The sequence below is a fragment of the Hydra vulgaris genome, chromosome 06 (assembly GCF_038396675.1).
Source record: "Hydra vulgaris chromosome 06, alternate assembly HydraT2T_AEP".
Lineage (NCBI taxonomy): Eukaryota > Metazoa > Cnidaria > Hydrozoa > Anthoathecata > Hydridae > Hydra > Hydra vulgaris.
In genome coordinates, this window is record NC_088925.1 from 8,510,330 (window position 1) to 8,530,334 (window position 20,005).

Here is a 20,005-nt window from a genome sequence, read left to right on the forward strand (position 1 = left end):
TCCCACAAAATAAAGATTGTCAAGAAAGCTACAGGTACTTTAACATGTGATTATTTTAGAATATTATTGGATACTACCTAATTTTCTTCTTTCTTTTTTTTTATCAGGAAATTATTTGTAGAAAAATTTAACATTAGCTTTGGTTATCCCCATAAAGATACATGCTCAACATTTGAGAAGCTCAATATTATTCTTAAAAACCAAAGTACTTCTGTAGAACAACTCATAAAGAGTCATCAAGAAAAAGAGCTTCACTTGCAGAGAGCAGAGGTGTTTTATGCCAGAAAGAAAGAAGCATATTGTAATGCAAAAACTGGTTATGCAGCTCTTGCATTTGACTTTGCTAAAAATATGAGTTGTCCTAATGTTTCTACAAACAATATTTATTACCGTAGACAGCTTTTTATGTACACATTTAATATACACTGCTTAGGATCAAACAGTGCTTACTTATTTTATTACAATTAAACTTACGGTAAAAAGGGAGCAGATAATGTAGTAAGTATGCTGGAGCACTATTTTGACTACACTTTACCAAAAGATGTATCACATTTGCAGCATTTTTGTGATTCATGTGCTGGGAAAAATAAGAATTGGACTATGATTCATTTTTTACACTTTTAGTGAATTAGAAACAATTTTAATAAATCATATTATTGTTCCCGATAACGGGCCACAGCTACATGGAGTGTGACTGTGATATGGTTTTAGTTAACCAAAAGATTCTAGCTGAGCTACCAATAAACTGGATGGAAGAATTTCGTAATCGTCAAAAGAAACCTTCACCATTTAAAGTTATTAAATGGAGTTTAACATGTTCCTAAATTTTTCTGAACATATTGGAATTATTTTCTCCAAAGAATTCCCGACTATGTTACAATACAGATTCAGTTAGAACAGACCATTTGAAAGAGTTGTTATATCAAAAGCTTTTGGAAAAAAGAAGCAATTATTACAAAAACCCCTTACTTGCTTGTACAATGAGAGACTGCCAATCAGCTGTGCAAAGTATTCTGATTTTTAAGTTTTTAAACATTTTTGCACGCCTGATGTCCAGCAGTCTTTTAATGATCTGCCTCACAAAGGTCAGTTAAGAAATGAAGAACCAGTATCAGATTTTTCTGAACTTGAGTGTATTTAAATTAAAAAACAGGTATTGATTAAACAAAAAAAAGGAAATTTATTTTAAAATCTTGGTTAAAATTGTTAAAAAAAAATTGTAAAAAAATGTAAAACTCAAAAATAAATTTCACTTCAAGAGTCAAAAATTAGAAAGCTAGCCTCAGGGTGGTGAAAGGTTAAAAGGGTTGAAGGTTAAAAAGTTTGTCAAAATAAGAATTAACTGAATGAATTAAATTTTTTATTTTTAATGCATATTATGGAAAAGCTTATCAAATAACTTATTGGCAAAATTTGATGTAAATCTAAAGCGTAAAGGTTCCTTTTGCTTTTTTCGCACATCTCCTGACTGTGGTTATTGTTTGAAATTAAAAAGATTTTAAATTCAACTCAAAAGAAATGTATTTGAACATATTATAAGCAACATATTTAACTTTATTTGGGATTCTAAATCAAAATCTAAAATTACAAAGGGAAAACCAGTGATGTCCAATAGGGATATTCATTCCCGGATTCATAGCAGCATGTATAATTTAAATTCCTAAAAAATATTTTCATGTTAATTTATCATGTAATAGATCATACTAAACTACAAACCTAAGAAATATATATGGAAAAGCAAATAGTATGATAAGTGTTCAAACTTTATTTTTTTGTTTTCTTAAAATGAAAAAAACGTGACATCACCTGTTTTCCCCTTGCACCCTTCATATAGATATGTGTGTGTGTATATATATATATATATATATATATATATATATATATATATATATATGTATATAATAAAAAATGTGTTAAAGTAATTTAATGATAAATTTTTTTTATAATATTTTTTATTATAAATACAGTCTTAAAGTTTCAAACCAGTCTGAGAGTTACAAATAACGTGTTTCATTTTGCTTTATTATTCTTTATAACTAATTTATTTATAAGAAACTTTTGTAAAATAGTTTTGGGTAATTTTTTTAACAGAAAAAAGAACAGAAATGCAAATTAGTTGAATTTAAAAAAAAAATCAAGAAAATGATACCCAAATGCTAATTTAAAACTGTTAGAAGGCGTTAAAAAGTATTTAAAAAAATGTGTAAAGTAATGATAAAAAAAACCTAAGTGATAAGCATTGTCTAATAAAATTAAAAAAATTATTAATTACCAATATAAAACTTGAGTAAAGATGGAATGAGAAATACTTCACCAATAGGGTTTGAAGTTATTTTCTGATATAAATTAAATGCTCTTGGTTGTAGTGAAGGATCAATTGCAAATAAAAACTATGAAAAATGATTTAAAAAATTATATTCATAAATTTTTCATTAATTTAATATCTTGAAAACAAAATATCTTTAAATAACAAAATGTGAAAATAATTAGTCATTAGAATGTATGGGGAAGTTAGTTGATAAAATTCATCAAATGTTTTCTAGAATATTTGATGAGTTTTAACTTTATAAATTGAATATTGATCGTTAAAAAACAATCAGTATTTCTTATAAAAACTTATTAATCTATTCAGTCAAGGAAAATAAAAACATTACTTAAAAAATATAATTTTTTTTTTTGAATTCACCATTCCAAGACTCCACTAGTCTAATATCACATTTTGAGAAACATCAATCAATCAACAATTTTTTTCCCTGCTCTTAATCAACCTCCAGTAATCCTAATGGTCTTACAAGGGAACACTTCAGAATTTAATGAAGAAGTTTCTTGTTGCTTTCATCACTGTTGCATTACCCACTAAAGTCAAACCTCTAACCTTTTTGATCAGAATTGTTAATATCTTTACTCATACAAAAAATTTACATCAGAGTTAAATGGTGTTTCATTAAGCAAAGATTTTAAACAAGTTAGTTGTTTGAATCAGGGATGCGGAGACCCAAAAGGACTCCGGCTTCCTCTACTTTTTCCAAGTCTGTTGTGTCCAGAAGCTCTAAACATGTTTGTTGACTTATGATCTGCTATAAGGAAAAAATTCATGAGATTTAATGACTTGAAACTTGTTGTTTTTAAGCCTGGAGTCCTAGAGTCCTTGCTGCCATTATACTTAAGGACTCCGGGCTCAAAAAATGATTGTTCCTCTAACCTAAAAGTCTTAATTTTTTTCCTATTAGTAGTCCATAAACTTATTTGTATTTTTAGAGCTCCTGGATACCAAAAACTAGGATAAAGTAATCTTTTTGTGACTTTCAAATCCGGAGTCTTTTTTGGGACTCTGCATCCCTGGTTTCAATACTCAATCTAGTAGCAATTACACTAATCTATAGTGTTTTTATATTATTGGAAACAATTTTATCTATTGGTTATCTGAGTAAATATTTTATTATAAAAAAAAAAAACTCTAATTTAAAAAGATTTATGCATTTTAGTAGACATTCATATTATAGAAAAAGATGTCTTTTTTTATTTATTTCAGGAAGCATTTGAATTTCAGAAGAACCCTAAAACCCTAAACTATTGGGTTTCACAACCTCTCATAGAGAGATAGTGAACTTTTCAACTTAGACACACAATATAACTTGGCATTTTAGACACACAACATCACTTTCTTTTGATCAATGATTCGTAAAAAAAATAAAAAATTAAATTAAATAATGACAAAAACCATGTCTTTTGCATCACCGTATTGTGTTAAAAAATTTATGATAAACAAATATTACTTGTAAAACATGCTTTAGATTGGCTCATATAAAAAAAATATTTGTGGTTCATTTATATTTTAGATTGCTTTTGATGACATGAAATTTCATTAAAAAACTATAAATAAATTATACTTATTTATGTTTATAGCAAATTTTATCAAAATCAGATGTAATAGGGTAATACGTAACCTCCTGGATTCAGGCAGGAATGGAATCTTTTATTCCTTTTCATCAGTACCAAGTCAAGCCTGGTTCTACTCCATGGTTTTCACCTTCTAGTGCAGCTGCTATAACTAAAAGTAATCAATATTTTTCATCTTTTTCAAAAGAATAACTCCCTTGAGAACAAATGGCTATTTACTATTTCAAGAAATCGATGTAAAAAGTGATGTCAGACGCTAAGCTCCATTATTCTCAGTTTACTAAACCCTGTATCTTACATCAGAAGTTAGGCTTCAAGGATTTTTGGAAAATCTTCAACAGTGTCGTTAACAAGGTTAGGCCTAACATTCTGTATCTCATTCATGGGAGTAATCTTTTTTTATGTTTCCTAAGGATAAGGCAGAACTATTTGCAAAGAACTTTTCTTTTAATTCAACTCTTGAATCTTATGGCCATTCTCTTCCTTCCATTCCAATTAACCATTTTTAAAAATTCAAATGACTCCAGCTTCCAATGCTACTCATATCTCAATTAAACTCTTCTATGGTTTGTGATCCAGACAACATTCCTGTCATAGTCTTACAAAAATTTTCTCCTGAACTCTCTTTTATTCTCTCTAGACTATTTAATAAATGCTTGACTGAGTTTTGTTTTCCTGCTAGAAAAATAACATGTGTTGTTCCAATTTTCAAAAATGTCAGAGAATATTCTGACCCCTTCAATTATCGTCCGATCAATCTTCTTTTTGTTATTAGCAAGGTCTTTGATCAATAAATTTCTTGCATCCAATTTTGAGTTAAATAACTTACTGTCAAACAATCAATATGGTTTTCGATCCTCTCGCTCTCAACCGACTTGCTGTGACTAAAAGATTTTATCGTACATTACATGGAGGCCAAGAGGATTATTGCTCTTGACACATCTAAAGCTTTCAACAAAGTTTAACATGCTGGCCTTCTCCATAAGCTTGTTTCATATGGTGTATCTAGAAAAGTTTTTGAGATTATCAAATCGTTTCTTTCTAACCCCTTTATCAAAGTTATCCTTGAAGACTAACATTCTTCTTTATTTCCAGTAACTTCTGGGGTACCTCAAAGTTCTATACCTATTTTGTTTACATCTACATTAATGATCTTCTTGACAACCTTGCATTTAAAGCTCTTTTTGCTGATGATTCTATTCTCTACCTTTACAAATCTCATTTTTGTCCCTGTATGGAATACTGTTGTCATATTTGGGCTGGTTATTTTAACAATGCACTTTCTCTTCTAGAAAAAGTCCAAAAATGCATTGTAAATATAGTTGGACTCGCTGTATCTGTCAAGCTGGAGCCTCTCTCTTATTGTCGTAAAGTTTCATCTTTTTCTCTTTTCAACAAATATTTCCATGGTTGCTGCTCAAACGAGGTATTATCTCTAGTTCTTATCTCAATTATCTCTAGTTCTTATCTCAATTATCTCTAGTTCTTATCTCAATTATCTCTAGTTCTTATCTCTATTATCTCTAGTTCTTATCTCTATTATCTCTAGTTCTTATCTCTATTATCTCTAGTTCTTATCTCTATTATCTCTAGTTCTTGTCTCTATTATCTCTAGTTCTTATCTCTATTATCTCTAGTTCTTATCTCTATTATCTCTAGTTCTTATCTCTATTATCTCTAGTTTTATCAACTAAAACTCATTCTTTTACTGTATCTGTCCCTGCATGCTCTAAAAACTTTTATTCATCTAGTTTTTTAGCCCACACTTCAACCCTTTGGAACTCTCTCCCATCTTCATGTTTTCCTGACTCATACAATCTACAACTTTCGAAATCTTTTTTTTTATAACTCTAAATATAAAAATCTGCTCTATAACTCTATTCTTTTTTTATTGGTTGCTTGCAGCCTCATTGTAAGTGAATCAGAATTAAATAAAAAAAAAAAGAAATAAAAAAATAACAAAAATATACATTAAAAGGATGGGTATTTTTGTTTTAAACATTTTAGAATTATAAAATCATTTTTAGTTTTCAAGATTACAAGATACATAGTTTTAATGTTGCAAAAAAAAAAGAAAAAAAAAGTTCATAAAAACAAAAAACAAAATTAAAAAAAAACAATTTAATCAATAACATCAACTTAAAAACAACTCGAAACATTAATTAAGCAACATCTTTATTTATTCCATTGTACATCTTTATTTAATCCATTAGACTTTATATAATTTTATTAAAAAAAAATGAAAAAATAAGTATTTTTTCTATATGACCACCTTAAACAATTCAAACATTTTGAAAATATATGAAAAAATAAAAAATATACAAGCAAAACAATTAAAAGAAAAAAGATAATACCTCAACAAGTTTAGCAACTAAATATGGATTAGCAATATAATTATAGTTGCACATGAGAATAACAAGAAGCGGAACAAAATTGTCTACATATGCATCATCAAGAATTTGAGGCATATGACTAAAAAATATGAAGAATAATTTTAAAATCACAGGTATAACAATATAATAAATATAAAAATATAATATAATAATAATCTATAAAATAATAATATAATACAGTAAAATATAACACTTAAAATATAATTAGAATGTTTGCATTCCACTTTAAATCTAAAATATAACACTTAAATTATAATTAGATGTTTGCTTTCCACTTTAAATCTAAAAAAAAATTTCTATAGATCCTATAGATTTCTTAGATTTTTTCACTCAGGTGAGAAATTACCACTTAGATCATTTCATGTTAAATCACTCAACAGTCTGTGAATGAACCCTGTTACACATAATACATCTGTATCCTTTACAACCTATTAAAATGCAATCAATTTTTCATCAGGTTCTATCAAAATCAATAAGTCAAAACTACTTGTTTTTGAGTTACTAAAAAACCTTAATATATATAACATCTGCATGGATAAAATTAAATAATATCATCGTCTGAAATCAATGTTTGAGCAATAATTAAGAGCTTCAGCTGATTTGCTAAAAAACAATTTTTATGTGTGCATTTAAGTAAAAAATACAAAAAAAATTTATTGAAAAATAGGAGGTGGCTATTGAACTTGGATCCTAAATAGGAGGTGGTTCCTGTTTGTTTATGCATATATTCTAATAGAACTATTTATTTGTGTATCAAACTTGGCAATTTTAGACTAGAGAAAAGATATAAACAAGATACATGTACTTGTATCCACTTGTTTTATGTCTCAACAAAACAGTTTGAAAATCACAACCAAAATAATAATGTATAAGCATATACTCTCAAATCATTAGAACCTAAGAACTAAGAGTAAAAGATTTTTGTGTGTTTAAACTTTTTTTTTTACTTAGTTAATCATCATGAGTAAAGATTAAGTATTAACTTGTTATAACTTGCACAGAACTTTATGAGTTGAATTACAATTTATTAAAACTTTTAACTAATTAATTAATTAGTTATAAAGATTAAAGTTAGGCAATATAAAGAATGATATAAATAAAGTAATAATAATATAAAGATAAACCAAGTTAGAACCTTATTCAACTTACATCAATTAATATGGAGAGATAAAAAATACATACAAATCAATAAACAATAAACATTCTATCATATCTTCTATGTAATAATCAGGTAGTGCTCCAAATTCTATTGGTACATTTTGAGGAAAATCTGAAGATAGCTCGCTTCTACCCTGTAAAATAAGAGAAAGAAGCCACTCAGCTGCATTACTATAAAATCGAAGACATCTACGCATCAAATTTTCATCAACAAGTCCAGTTACTGCACATGCATCTTGAGTTGTTAAAACCTAAAAAAAATTCAAATTTCACTTTCAAACAAATTTAAATTACAATAATATCTAAAGGTTTCTTTTGATTTTTAATAAAGTTGATTGCAAAAAACTTGCAATTGCAACAAAAGCTGCTTTATTATTATCTAAACAAAAGCCAATTAAAGGTCAAGAACAGCCTGCTACTGATAATATGTAACAAAGTATAACCTGCCTAACTAATTCTTCTGATAAAAAATGTATTTTTTTTTTCAACTTGTTTTTTTCAATTGATAAAAAAAAGTAATTGTCTATTGCTAAAGTTCATTATTCTATTCATAAGTCAAGTAAATTTTTATCTCAGAAGCTAGACATAGATTTAGAAAATCTTTAAAAATCAACAAAAGCAAATTGAATATTATTTCTTTTTTTATTTAGATTTTATTATATCCACTAAGGAAAAAAAACTGGATAATCTAGTTATAAGTGCTGATCCTCATCGAAACGCCAATAATAATAGACGCAACTCAGAAGAGATGTTTATTACTTAATCACTACACAAATTATGTTTACACATCGGCATTAATTTTTTTTTTCCATTCTGAGGCCTTTCATTGTTGTATAAATACTTTTTATTTTTTAATGTATTTTTTGTTTTATTTATTTTTTGTTTGGTTATATATTTTTTGTTTATCTTAGTTCATATTAGTGTTTATATAACAATTTATTTTTTATTATTATTGTTAGTTTTCCTTGTTTTAAAGTACTTTTCTCCTTATCTCTGTTGATTCTAATGATCACACTCGCTAACATCTTTTCTCTCTTAATTCTAATGACCACACTTCTTAACATCCCAGATAAAAATATTAATCAATTATTCAGATATTCTTATTTATTTCTAGTAACTTCAGAGGTACAACAGGGTTTCATCTTAAGTTCTATACTGTTGGATCATCATCATCATCATCATCATCATCATCATCATCATCATCATCATCATCATCATCATCATCATCATCATCATCATCATCATCATCATCATCATCATCATCATCATCATCATCATCATCATCATCATCATCATCATCATCATCATCATCATCATCAATCATCATCATCACCACCATCATCTTTTGAAGTATCAAATTTAATCTCTTGAAGTCGCCTAATTTTATCTCTTGAAGTCACCTAGTTATATCTCAACAAATTTAATCTTTCAAAGTAACAGAGTTTTATCTCTTGAAGTCACAGAACTTAATCTTTTGAAGTCATCACATTTAATCGTTTGAGGTCAAAATAAAAAAAACAATATATATTAAATATTTGGTTACCTCTCTTCCATACCACCACCACACCATCTCATTACCACTTTTTATAACACCTGTTAATATCCCTCATACTGCAACCCATTCAATGCTTAATACCACCTTGATAATTTAAGAAAAATTATATAATCTCATTGATACCTCACCTACAAACACCACAACTATCCCATTACCACATGTTATTTGAGTTAAAAATTTTGTACCACCACCTATTCCACCTCTAATATCACTCTCTTAATTTAACCATTACAATGTATTATCACTTCTCTTCCCATTAATTACTTTTGTAAAAAAAATCCAATCATGTCTGTGAGCCTTAACAACAACTGTTTTATATATTTACATAATTTATACATAATATACATTAACAATTTTCCAAACAAACTAACATTTTAGGTTACGTGGAACAAGTAACCAATATTGATCATGATCTCTCCTCTGTACCTGGGTTAAGCCTAAAAATGATGCTCTTTTTCTTTTAAAAGAATTAAAAAATGCATTGTAAACATAGTTAAATCTGATGCAAAACTTCAATCACACAGTAGCGAACACAGTAGTGTTCAAGTAGAACACTCCTTTGTTGCTCAATAAAAGTTTTTATACGTCTTCATGATAAAATTAATTTTTGCTAAACTCCTCAGTTTTATTAGAAGTTTTGATAGGTTTTAAGAATTTAAAAATTTTTTTTTGAATTAAAATGAACATTTTAGAAGCCTTTCCCCTCTTGTATTGTATTTTTCTGATTCATATAACTTACAGTTTTTTAACATATCAGTTCATTTCTTTCTTACAGCTTTTTAACATATCAGTTCATTTCATTCTTACAGCTTTTTAACATATCAGTTATTTTCGTTCTTACAGCTTTTTAACATATCAGCTCATTTCATTCTTACAGCTTTTTAACATATCAGTTCATTTCATTCTTAGTAACTCTCTAAATAATTAGTGGTTATCTTTTCAAAAAAAAAATTTAATAATAAAAATAAAAATTCAGTAAAACCTGAATTTTAGCTTTCCACTTCTTTAAAAGCAACCTGTTTCTTGCAGCTGAAGGTGCAAGTTTCCAATCATTTTCTCGCAATTCTAACTCACTAATAAGTTTATTCATATCACGAATTTCACGCATGCGCTGAATATACTTCCGTGTAGCTGGTATAACAGAGATATGATGACAATGATATGTTAAGAAGAAACACTCTGTAGGAAATTTTGGCTCAACCCAATTATTTAGTTTCTCTATATAAAAAAACAGCAGTATAACCATTACCATAAATCAATACTATACATAAATAATAAATTTATATTTACATTAAAAAATACTTAGTTTTTCTTTCAATGCATTAATTTCTTCCTTTTTAGCTTTAATCGGTGAAAATTGTGAAGTATTTAAGCGACATTGTGGGTGGTGTAAATAATAGAGATCCACCTGCAGTAAAATAATAACAATTCAAAAAGCAAACAAGAAAGGAAAAACATTAATCAAATCTACAATATATTCATATTTTAAACCTTGTCTAATTTTATTTTCACAGAAAGATGCTGAAGAATTGATAAAACATTTAACATAAAACCATCTGATGCCAAAAGCTTTTCATTAACCTGAAGGTAAAAAAATAAAACAACTGCTACACATTTAAAAAAAAGTCGAATAAAAATTTAAACCACAAATAGTAAAACATGTTGAAAAAAATAAATAACCAAATTAGGCCAAAAGCAGCATCTCTAACATAATGAAATGTACTAAAGGTCCTCATAGCCATGAAGAGACTGAAAATATCTTAAATGCCTCAAAAATAAATGAAATAAAAACTTCAAACTGTAAAAATAGATTCGACTATTATTTTTAAATGGTACGCAATTAAAACAATTCATTATAAATGGTGCACAATTAAAACAATTTATTTAAAATAATACACAATTACAGGCTAACATGTTGAACATATACTTAATGTTGCAATAGTTATAAAACCTATATAACAACATATTTTATCAAAATAAATATGTTGTTATATAGGTATTAATATAAATTTATTATATAAATTTATTTTATTGATAGTAAATGAAATATATAAATACTGATAAAGTATGAATTTAACAGAATATTGATGTCTTTCTTAAAATATCGTATTGAAATGAATGGTATTAAAACCATTCATTTTAAATATACCATTTTTGAAAAAAGATGTTATTCTTTTCGAAATAGTATTATGAAAAGGATCTAGCTGCCTTTATTAAAGAGCATCATTCTGATCACCAATGGTTATGGCAAAACAAGCTATTCTCTCTTGCAAAAAAAAAAGAAAAAAATCTAAAAAAAATTATTAGAAACTACCTAAGTTTTGCTATATGAAGTGTGTTTTCATCCTGAATGTTATTTGAATATTCATCTTGAATTCATTCATCTTGAATTCTTTCATTCATAAAACCATTCATTTTAAATATACCATTTTTGAAAAAAGATGTTATTCTTTTCGAAATAGTATTATATAGACCAACAAGACTTCACAATACTTAAAGTTCTAAAGAAGGCTTAAAAAGACTTAACATTGAATCACCTGATCTATAAGGAAAAATCACTGTACGAAATAATCAAGATTTAATCAAGTCTTTTGTTTACAAGTTGAATTTCTTATGGCTACTTGTGTCATGTGCAAGTATGCAAAATGGGCATTGGTATTTTACATTATCTAACTTGCTTTTTATTCTGTAGAATCTAGTGTTAAACTTACTTAGCCTTTAACACACAGATAAAGGCTAAGTAAGTTTAATGCTAGATTCTTACTGTTTATTTTTTTAAACTTTTTATACAAGCAAAGAATTTCATTTATGTTCAAATCACTCAACTTTGCAAAATAAACTCATGCCTTGTTTTAAATAAAAAAATGCTTAACACATTAGCCTAATGTGAATTTGACATCATAAAAATCTTTTTACTTTTTAAAGGCATTAACTTTTTTAAATTACTGCAATATTATTACCTATCATAAAATAGGGCTTGCTAACACTGTTTAACAGTAACAGTAAAACAGCTGTTTTTTTAAGAAAAGTTTTTTAAATCACTTTTATTCTTATTTCTTTTAATTAAAATTAAAAATTAAAAACTGGAACTTTTTTTATACATATAAAGATAAAAGTTTCAAATAAAAAAAATATATATTAAAATTGTTAAAAGAAAAGTTTTTTTAACAAAACATTTATTAAAGCAATTTAATGGTAGTTTTCGGATAAAAAAAAATAACTTTAATAAATTAGTTTAGAAGTTCACTCTTTACTTTAAGAAAAACTAAGAACACAAGCTAGTTTTTTTTTTTTTTTTTTTGTTATTTCACCTCCCCGAGGCCCAGAAGGCCACTACAGACGAGGAGGCTACTTAATTTTGGTTATAACCCTCTCTCAACTCTATAACTCCGAAACACGAACCTTGACGAACAAGGCCGCTGCGCGGAGAAACAAGTTAAGCGCGGTACTACCAGGGACGTGGTGGGGATCGAACTCGGAACCTCTCGCTTATGAAGCAAGCGCTTTACCACTACACCACTACCGCATTTACTAGGGAGCATAGTACTAGGGAGTTGTATTTTAATGGTTCTATTTTACTAATCTAGTACTTAAAGTTTCTCAAGTTCTAAATAGGGCTTCTAGCATTAGTTTATTATTTACATTATCCTAAAAATAGTTGCAAAGTTAAAATTATATATATTTTTTTAACAGTTAGTAAAAGGGCTATTTAATATCTTTATTTAACATCTATATCCTTATTCTTGCCAGTCTAGACACATGCAACAAAATGGAAGTATTGTATTGTAACAGTGTCAGAATTGTAACAAAATAATAAAATGCTCAGGAAATTCTACAACTACCTGAAAAGTCACTTGAAAAGTCACAGAATTTGTTTAGATAAGGCAAAAGTACAATCATATTATCAGGTGAGAGAGCAAGTGAAAAGAGACAAAAATTTTTTTGCCAACTTCTTTGCACAAAAGGATCTTAAAAATATTGTCTCTGATTTGGCTGTGAATGGCATTTCATTCGAACCAGAAACAAATACATTTGCCGGTCGATAGATCAAGATGGATTTAAATTTCCTGCTAAGAAAAAGCAATATAATGAAACATCAGCACAAAGATTTTGATAAAAAGTAAAAAAGAAAAGATTGACACCATAAATTTAAAAGCAGCCAATAAGGTAAAGTTTAGCATGACTGTCGATAAAGCAACTACTTTAAGAGGGCGAAAATAATTTGTTAATATTTATGATAAAACTGAAAATATCAAGTATAAAATATAATTAACTCAAATTTTGGTTTCATGCAGTGCACTAGATATGGTTGAAATAATAAAACAAAATCTAGGTGTTTTTGGAATATCAATGAAAAATGATTTTGTTGCATCTACACAGGAATCTGTAAACAAGAAGTATATTTGAAATTTAAATGTTATTTGTTAATTTTGCCTAAATCATGGTTTACATCTTTGAGCATGTGACACACTTTACAAGAAAAAACATGATATCGAAGATTTAAGCAACATCTGTGATAATGATAATAATGAAAATGATTCTTTTGACAAAAGCATCAATTTTGAAGTTTTATATGATGATGATATTAACTACAATGATTTACTTAAGAGCAAACGCAAGTTGATAAAATACATCAAACTTTCAACTGTTCGAAATCAAGTTTTCAATCAAAAGTCAAGGCTCTACTTGGAAAAGAAATTGAACCCCATTTTGATGTGAAAACTCGCTGGAACACAATACCAACAATGCTTGAGCCATTGATAAACTTGATAGAATTTAGGGTAGATTTAGTTGGTGGTCAAATTTTCTGAAAATTAACAAATACCCCTCCCGAGTACTCATTTATAAATAAAATTTTCCAAATTTATAAAACAGTAAGACACCTGTTTTTTGAAAACCACTGTTTTTTAGAAACCCTAGTTAAATAAATGTTAAATAAATATAAAAATGCTATTATGAAATGTTTATTTTCTTTAAGTTTTTTTTTACTAATTAAATTTAATATTACATTTTTAAAAATGTTTGATATAAACAAATTTTTTTCTTTTCTTGACATTTGTATAAATGAATTAAAATATGGTAAATTTAAAAAAAATATTATTTCTTATATTTCTAATTGCGGCTTTGCAACTAAAAATGATTTTTATTTAAAAAAAAATTAGCATGTAACAAATAAAAAAATTATGCTAAATTATTTCTTTAATAAAAGTTTATTTCTTTATCAGCGATTTTGTTGTGAAAGCCAAGATTCATTTTCCTAACACCATTTATTAAAACTACATTGCTTTATTTACCATTTATTAAAAAATAATCGCTATGCTTTAAACTTGTGTTATAAAAACTTAAATAAATTTTTTTAATCTTAATAAAATTATGTATTTTTATTAAATTTGTTTCATATCATATAATTTTTATCAGAATTAAATTATATATTTACTATGATCTTTGCTTCAAGCTTGAAGTACTAGCGTTTTTCAAACGAAAAAATCAATTGTTAAAATAAAACAAAAATAAAAACAAACTATAAGAGAATATAAAATAAAATAAATATAATTTCTAATAAATAATAAAAAAATAACTAATTATTATAAAAATAATTATTTTTTATTATTTATTAGAAATTTAAATAATAATTAAAAGTTTTAACTATATATTTCTTTAATTTTTTTTATACATTTCTTTTTACAACTTCCTAGACAAAAAAAAAATTTATTGATAACTATAAACAAATTTGTTTTCTGTTACAAAATATTTCAATAAAATAATTAGCTTAATAAAGATTAAGTTTTTTTAGTTTTTAATTTTATCTGAATTTTTTTCATTGGTAAAAAGCGCTTATGTCTAACATGATTGACATTCAAACTTTTGTAACAAACTTTTTTACATTTCCGTCATTCAAATGTTAAAGTGGTTTTTATAATGTTTATTAATTCTTTTACCAAAACACTTATCGAACTATTTTTAAGTTAAATAATGATAAAAAGTTGCATAATGGAAATCACTTTAGACGTACATAAAATAGCTTTACCTAAATTACCTAAAGCCTTGCACCTAAATTGCCAGAAGTGTAATGTTTTAAAATACTTGTAAACTGTTTTACTTAACTAATGCATTTTTTGAATTTATTTAAATTCACTTAAAAGTTTTTACAAAAGAAATTTTGTAATCTATATTCCATATTTTTATATCCTGCAAACAAAGAAATCTGTCATATCTTTTTAAGAATCCTGGATAGGATGTAAGTTTGTTCATTCAAAAAACTATTGTAGAAAAAGAAATTTAAACAAAATGTCTCAAGTTATCCTGCTACTGGTAACATGTAACGCAGTACAATCTGTTTCATGTCTTACTGCCTTGTAGGATACACTTTATTAGGCAAAGGCTAGGAGAACCCAACTCAAACTTAAGACACCCCCTGCCTTGGGACTCTTGGTTGAGTAAAGGCTAGAGATGGTGTCTCAATAAAAATACTCATCTTGGGCAGATGTTAAATGCATCCGGATACTGTCTTGTAGAAGGCCTTCTATGCAAAGACTTATGGGGTAAACCGATTTGTTGACCAGCCCTTGTTGCACCCCTTCCTCATCTATTAGGCTAGCGCAGATGTATTTATAATACATTGCTTCCAGTTTAGGATGTTGAATCCTGGATCTTCTTGACTCAATGCATGGGTTTGCTTCTGTCTCTGTTTTTATGACTAGGCAACTCATTCTATTATCTCCTAATGAGGGTACAGCTCTAAAACTTAGTTTTATGGTTCTAAGGCCGTCTCGTAGTCAGGTTTCCTGAACTCTGTGGTAGCTTTCAGAGAGGCTGATTCCATCAACAGCTGAAAAATATCAGAGTACTAACAGTGTCATGTTGCGCATGGATGGTGTCTTTGTTTGTACTTTTGATGTGCATTGTCAAGGCCACATTTGGAGGCCTTTATTATGCCTTAGGGTTTATTAGTAGTAATGAGGCAATTGCTTGGGCAATTAAACAGTGTACTGAGTACTGCCTATACTTTGAGTCAATTTCTTTATCAAATTTAAAAATGAATAAAGTACCAAAAACTTTAAAACACAAAAAATCTTTCCGGTCTTCGAAGTAACTTTTCTTCTGTTGAGCCTTATCTCTTGCAAAGTTCACCAGACCTACTTGCTCTTTGTGAGACAAATTAGTCTTAAAGGAAGATAACCATGAAACACTAAGATCACAAGATGAGACAACTGAAGTCAAATTAGACTTCAGTTGTCTCATCTTGTGATCTTAGTGTTTCATGGTTATCTTCCTTTAATTCATAAAGACTCAAATAGTCACATGCTTGGCCTGGGCATTTACATTAATAAGAATTCATCCATTTATCGGGAAACTAAGTTGGAGTCCGCAGACTATTCTTTTATGTGCTTTCGCTTAGTACCACTTCACTTGATTGCATTTCTCTTTGTTCTATATTGCTCTCCTTCATCTGAAGACTGCACTCTTTTCGATTTTATTTCTGATCATATTGACCGAGCCCTCTCTCTTTATCCATCAGTCAATATTGTTGTTGTTGATGACTTTATTGCTCATCACTCTGACTCTGCAGACGTTAAAGCCCACAACCTTTGCCTTTCTCAATCCCTAACTCAAATAGTCAACTTTTCAACTCGCTTTCCAGACAACCGGAATCATTTACCTTCTCTACTCAACTTAATCCCCCTATTATCGTACCTAAAACAACTACCTTAAAGCTGACTGGGACTCTTTCTGTGATTTTCTTTGTGATGGCCTTTGGGTAGAAATTTTTTTGTCTTCATACTGACAAATGTGCTTCTTACATAACTTTGTTGATTCAGGCTGGCATGAAATCTTTCATTTCCTCTTGAAAATTCCAGATCAAGCCTCACTCTCTCAATGGTTTTCCTCATATTGTGCTGCTGCGATTTTTAATCGGGACTGTTACTTCCATATCTACCAGAAAAACAATTCTCCAGAAAGCAGACGTCTGTTTATTGCTGCTAAGAACAATTGTAAAAAGGTTTTGTCTAACGCCAAAGCCTGCTATACTCAGATCATAAAATCTTGTATTTCATCTGAAAAATTAGGCTCTCGCGACTTCTGGAGAATCTTTAACAGTATCAATAATCAGAGTAAATCTATTATTCCACCTCTCTTTTATGGTTCAGATTTTGTCACCTCACCTAAAGACAAAGATGAATTGTTTGCCAAGAACTTTTTATCAATATCATCTCTTGATTCCACTAGTTGCGTTCTACCTGAGTTAGTCATCAAACAGGTCCATTGCTTGACATTCGTATCACTCCAGCTTCTGTATCTAAAGTGATTTCCTGCTCAGACTCTTCTACAGCCTGTGGTCTGAACAACATACCTGTTCTAGTCTTGCAGAAGTATTTTGCGGAGCTGTCGTCTATACTTTTAAAACATCTTTAAGATTATTGAATCCTTCCTTTCCAATTGTAGTATAAAAGTTGTCCTCGATGGACAGCACTCTTCTTCATATTGTAACTTCAGGGGTTCCTCAAGGTTCAAATCTTGGCCCTATACCCTTTTTAATTTACATTAACGATCTTCCAGATATTCTCACATCTAATGTGGCATTGTTCGCTGATGATACAATTTATTCTTGTCATGATAAGAAGCCAACACTCTCTGATTGCTTGGAGGGAGCATTTGAGCTTGAAAAGGATCTCACTTCTGCTACAGCATGAAGTTCTGAGTAGCTGGTGAACATTTACTCAGATAAAACTTATATTTTTCTCAGATAATTGTTATCCCAACAATCTAGATCTTTCGATAATTATAAACAGTAATGTACTTGATGAGTCATTTGTCCTTTGTCTTATAGGATTAACTCTTACTTCTGATCTTTCTTGGAAACCATATATCAAATCCATCTGCTAAAGTTGCATCTCTTTATCGAGCTCGACACTTTCTTACTCCAGATTTTATTCTCTGTAAATCTCAAATCCAGCCTGTTATGGAATACTGTTGCCATATCTGGGGCAGATCTTCAAATGATGCCCTTTCTTTTTTAGACAAGGTGCAAAAATGTATTATAAACATAGCTAGACCTGCTCTTGCAGCCAACCTCCAACCATTATCACATCATTGTAATGTTGCTTCTCTTTCTCTTTTCTACAAATACTGTAATGGGCACTACTCTAAAGAGCTAGCAGCTCTTGTACCATCTATTAAAATTCATTCTCGTGTTACTCGTCATTCAATTAAGTCTCATCCTTTTTCTGTGAATGTTCCTAAGTGGTCTAAAAACCTTTATTCCTCTAGTTTTTTTCCTCTAACATTTCTTTGGAATTTGCTTCCTTCATCTTGCTTTCCTGATTCATATAATTTGCAATCTTTTAAGTCGTCTGTCAATCGTTATCTTGCTTTACAATCTTCATTTTTTCTCTTCCAGTAACTTCCAACTCTAATAGTGGTTGCTTGCAGCCTTGTTGGAAGCAAAAATGTTAAAAAAAAAAAAAGTGCGAATTCCATCCCGCTGTGCTCCACTCAGTCCTTCTATGGCTTGTTAAGAAACTTTTTTATTACTTAATCTTAAAAAACAATTTAAAAATGTATATAAAGTTACCTGAAGCTGATTCTTTTTAGAATTTCTACTTAGAACTGCAGCAAAGTAATCAAGACAGTGCCCTCTTAATTCAGAAGTTACCAATAAACTATGAACCACTTTGAACATTTCAGACTTAAAAAAAATAATTTATTAGACACTACTGTTTGGCTGCATTACTCAAAAAACATAAAATAAAATACATCAACTGAAATAACACTTTGACTACTTTTAAAAAAAGTATGAACATTTACACTACAGATATAAAAGTCAGGTATAACAATTACACTTCAGGTAAAAAGTCTGAACGTCTACATAACGGAGAAAAAAATTCTGAACATTTTCACTACAGGTAAAATAGTCTACATTTTTACTAGAGGTAAAATAGGCTGAACATTTTCACTACAGGTAAGAAAATAAGGAATAGCACATATACAAGTAAAAAAAAAGTATGAATATTCACACTACAGTTAAAAAAAGACTGAACTAAAAAAGATCAAAAAAAGATCTAAAACAGATGTGTAGCTTGGCAAAGCAAAAAAGGTGTGTAGTTTTGAAAAAAGTTAACACAAGTTAAAAAGAAAAAAAATTTATAACTTTTTTGTTTTTTATGTTTTATGATTTACTTTAAATAAGCTTTAAATAAAAAAAGTTTAAGCATCTATTTTTTTTTGAAAACACTATGTGTGTATTTATATTATTACACAATTTGCTTTTAAATTTCTTTTATATACAAGCATAATTTTTATACTATTTCAGTACTATATTTTTAGCACTATTCATTATTCCTTTCCAGTTGGAAACACACAGTATTATCAACTTAAGAGAATATGGACAGGATAAATTTACCCTGACAAGCTGAAGGTGTGTACGAAGTGTTGATCGAGTTAACAGCATATTATCTGAGCTTTGCTTGCCAACAGGAAAATACTTTTTTGCTACTTTAGGCTAAAATTAAAAAAAAAAGTAAGAAAAAAAAAACAAAAACAAAAAAATTTTCAACAAAATAAAACAAGCTATTACATCATCATCAAAGAAAACAGAGAGTTGCAAGAAAGGTCCCAGGAACGAGAGCATTTGAATTTCTCGCCCACTTGCCATTGAAATAGGAGGTGGTAACCAATTATGCAAACTTGTCATCTAAATAACGTTTTAAAAAGTTCATATAAAAAAATTAACTAATTAGCAACTAATTGATTAGAAAAACTATTATTATTCAACATAATTTAAAGTTAATCATATTTCTTGACATAATTATATTTACATAATAAATTATGTTTTACCAAACTGCAAAGTGGTCTGATACCATTGGCAACTTTAATATCACATAAGGTAGAAAGCGCCTTAAAAATAAACTAATAAATATATTTCCAAAAACAGCAAAGAATAATATTCATAATAGGGTTATACTAAAAGAGGATAATACTATATCAGGAAATACTAGGC

At 28.4% G+C, this 20,005-nt stretch overlaps 1 protein-coding gene across 3 annotated transcripts in view; it reads right to left on the minus strand.

The window, feature by feature from the left end:
- The window catches only part of LOC100206462 (ubiquitin conjugation factor E4 B), a 95,074-nt gene that overhangs the window by 12,347 nt on the left and 62,722 nt on the right, over positions 1–20,005 (minus strand). For all 3 annotated transcript variants that reach the window (XM_065799143.1, XM_065799144.1, XM_065799145.1), the window contains 10 exons: positions 19,843–19,902; positions 19,583–19,699; positions 19,409–19,507; positions 18,581–18,694; positions 10,498–10,587; positions 10,309–10,414; positions 9,989–10,224; positions 7,476–7,702; positions 6,255–6,372; positions 2,273–2,390 (listed from right to left, as the gene is read on the minus strand). In XM_065799143.1, coding sequence (XP_065655215.1) covers positions 2,273–2,390; positions 6,255–6,372; positions 7,476–7,702; positions 9,989–10,224; positions 10,309–10,414; positions 10,498–10,587; positions 18,581–18,694; positions 19,409–19,507; positions 19,583–19,699; positions 19,843–19,902 — 1,285 coding nt within the window. The remainder of the gene's footprint in view (positions 1–2,272; positions 2,391–6,254; positions 6,373–7,475; positions 7,703–9,988; positions 10,225–10,308; positions 10,415–10,497; positions 10,588–18,580; positions 18,695–19,408; positions 19,508–19,582; positions 19,700–19,842; positions 19,903–20,005) is intronic.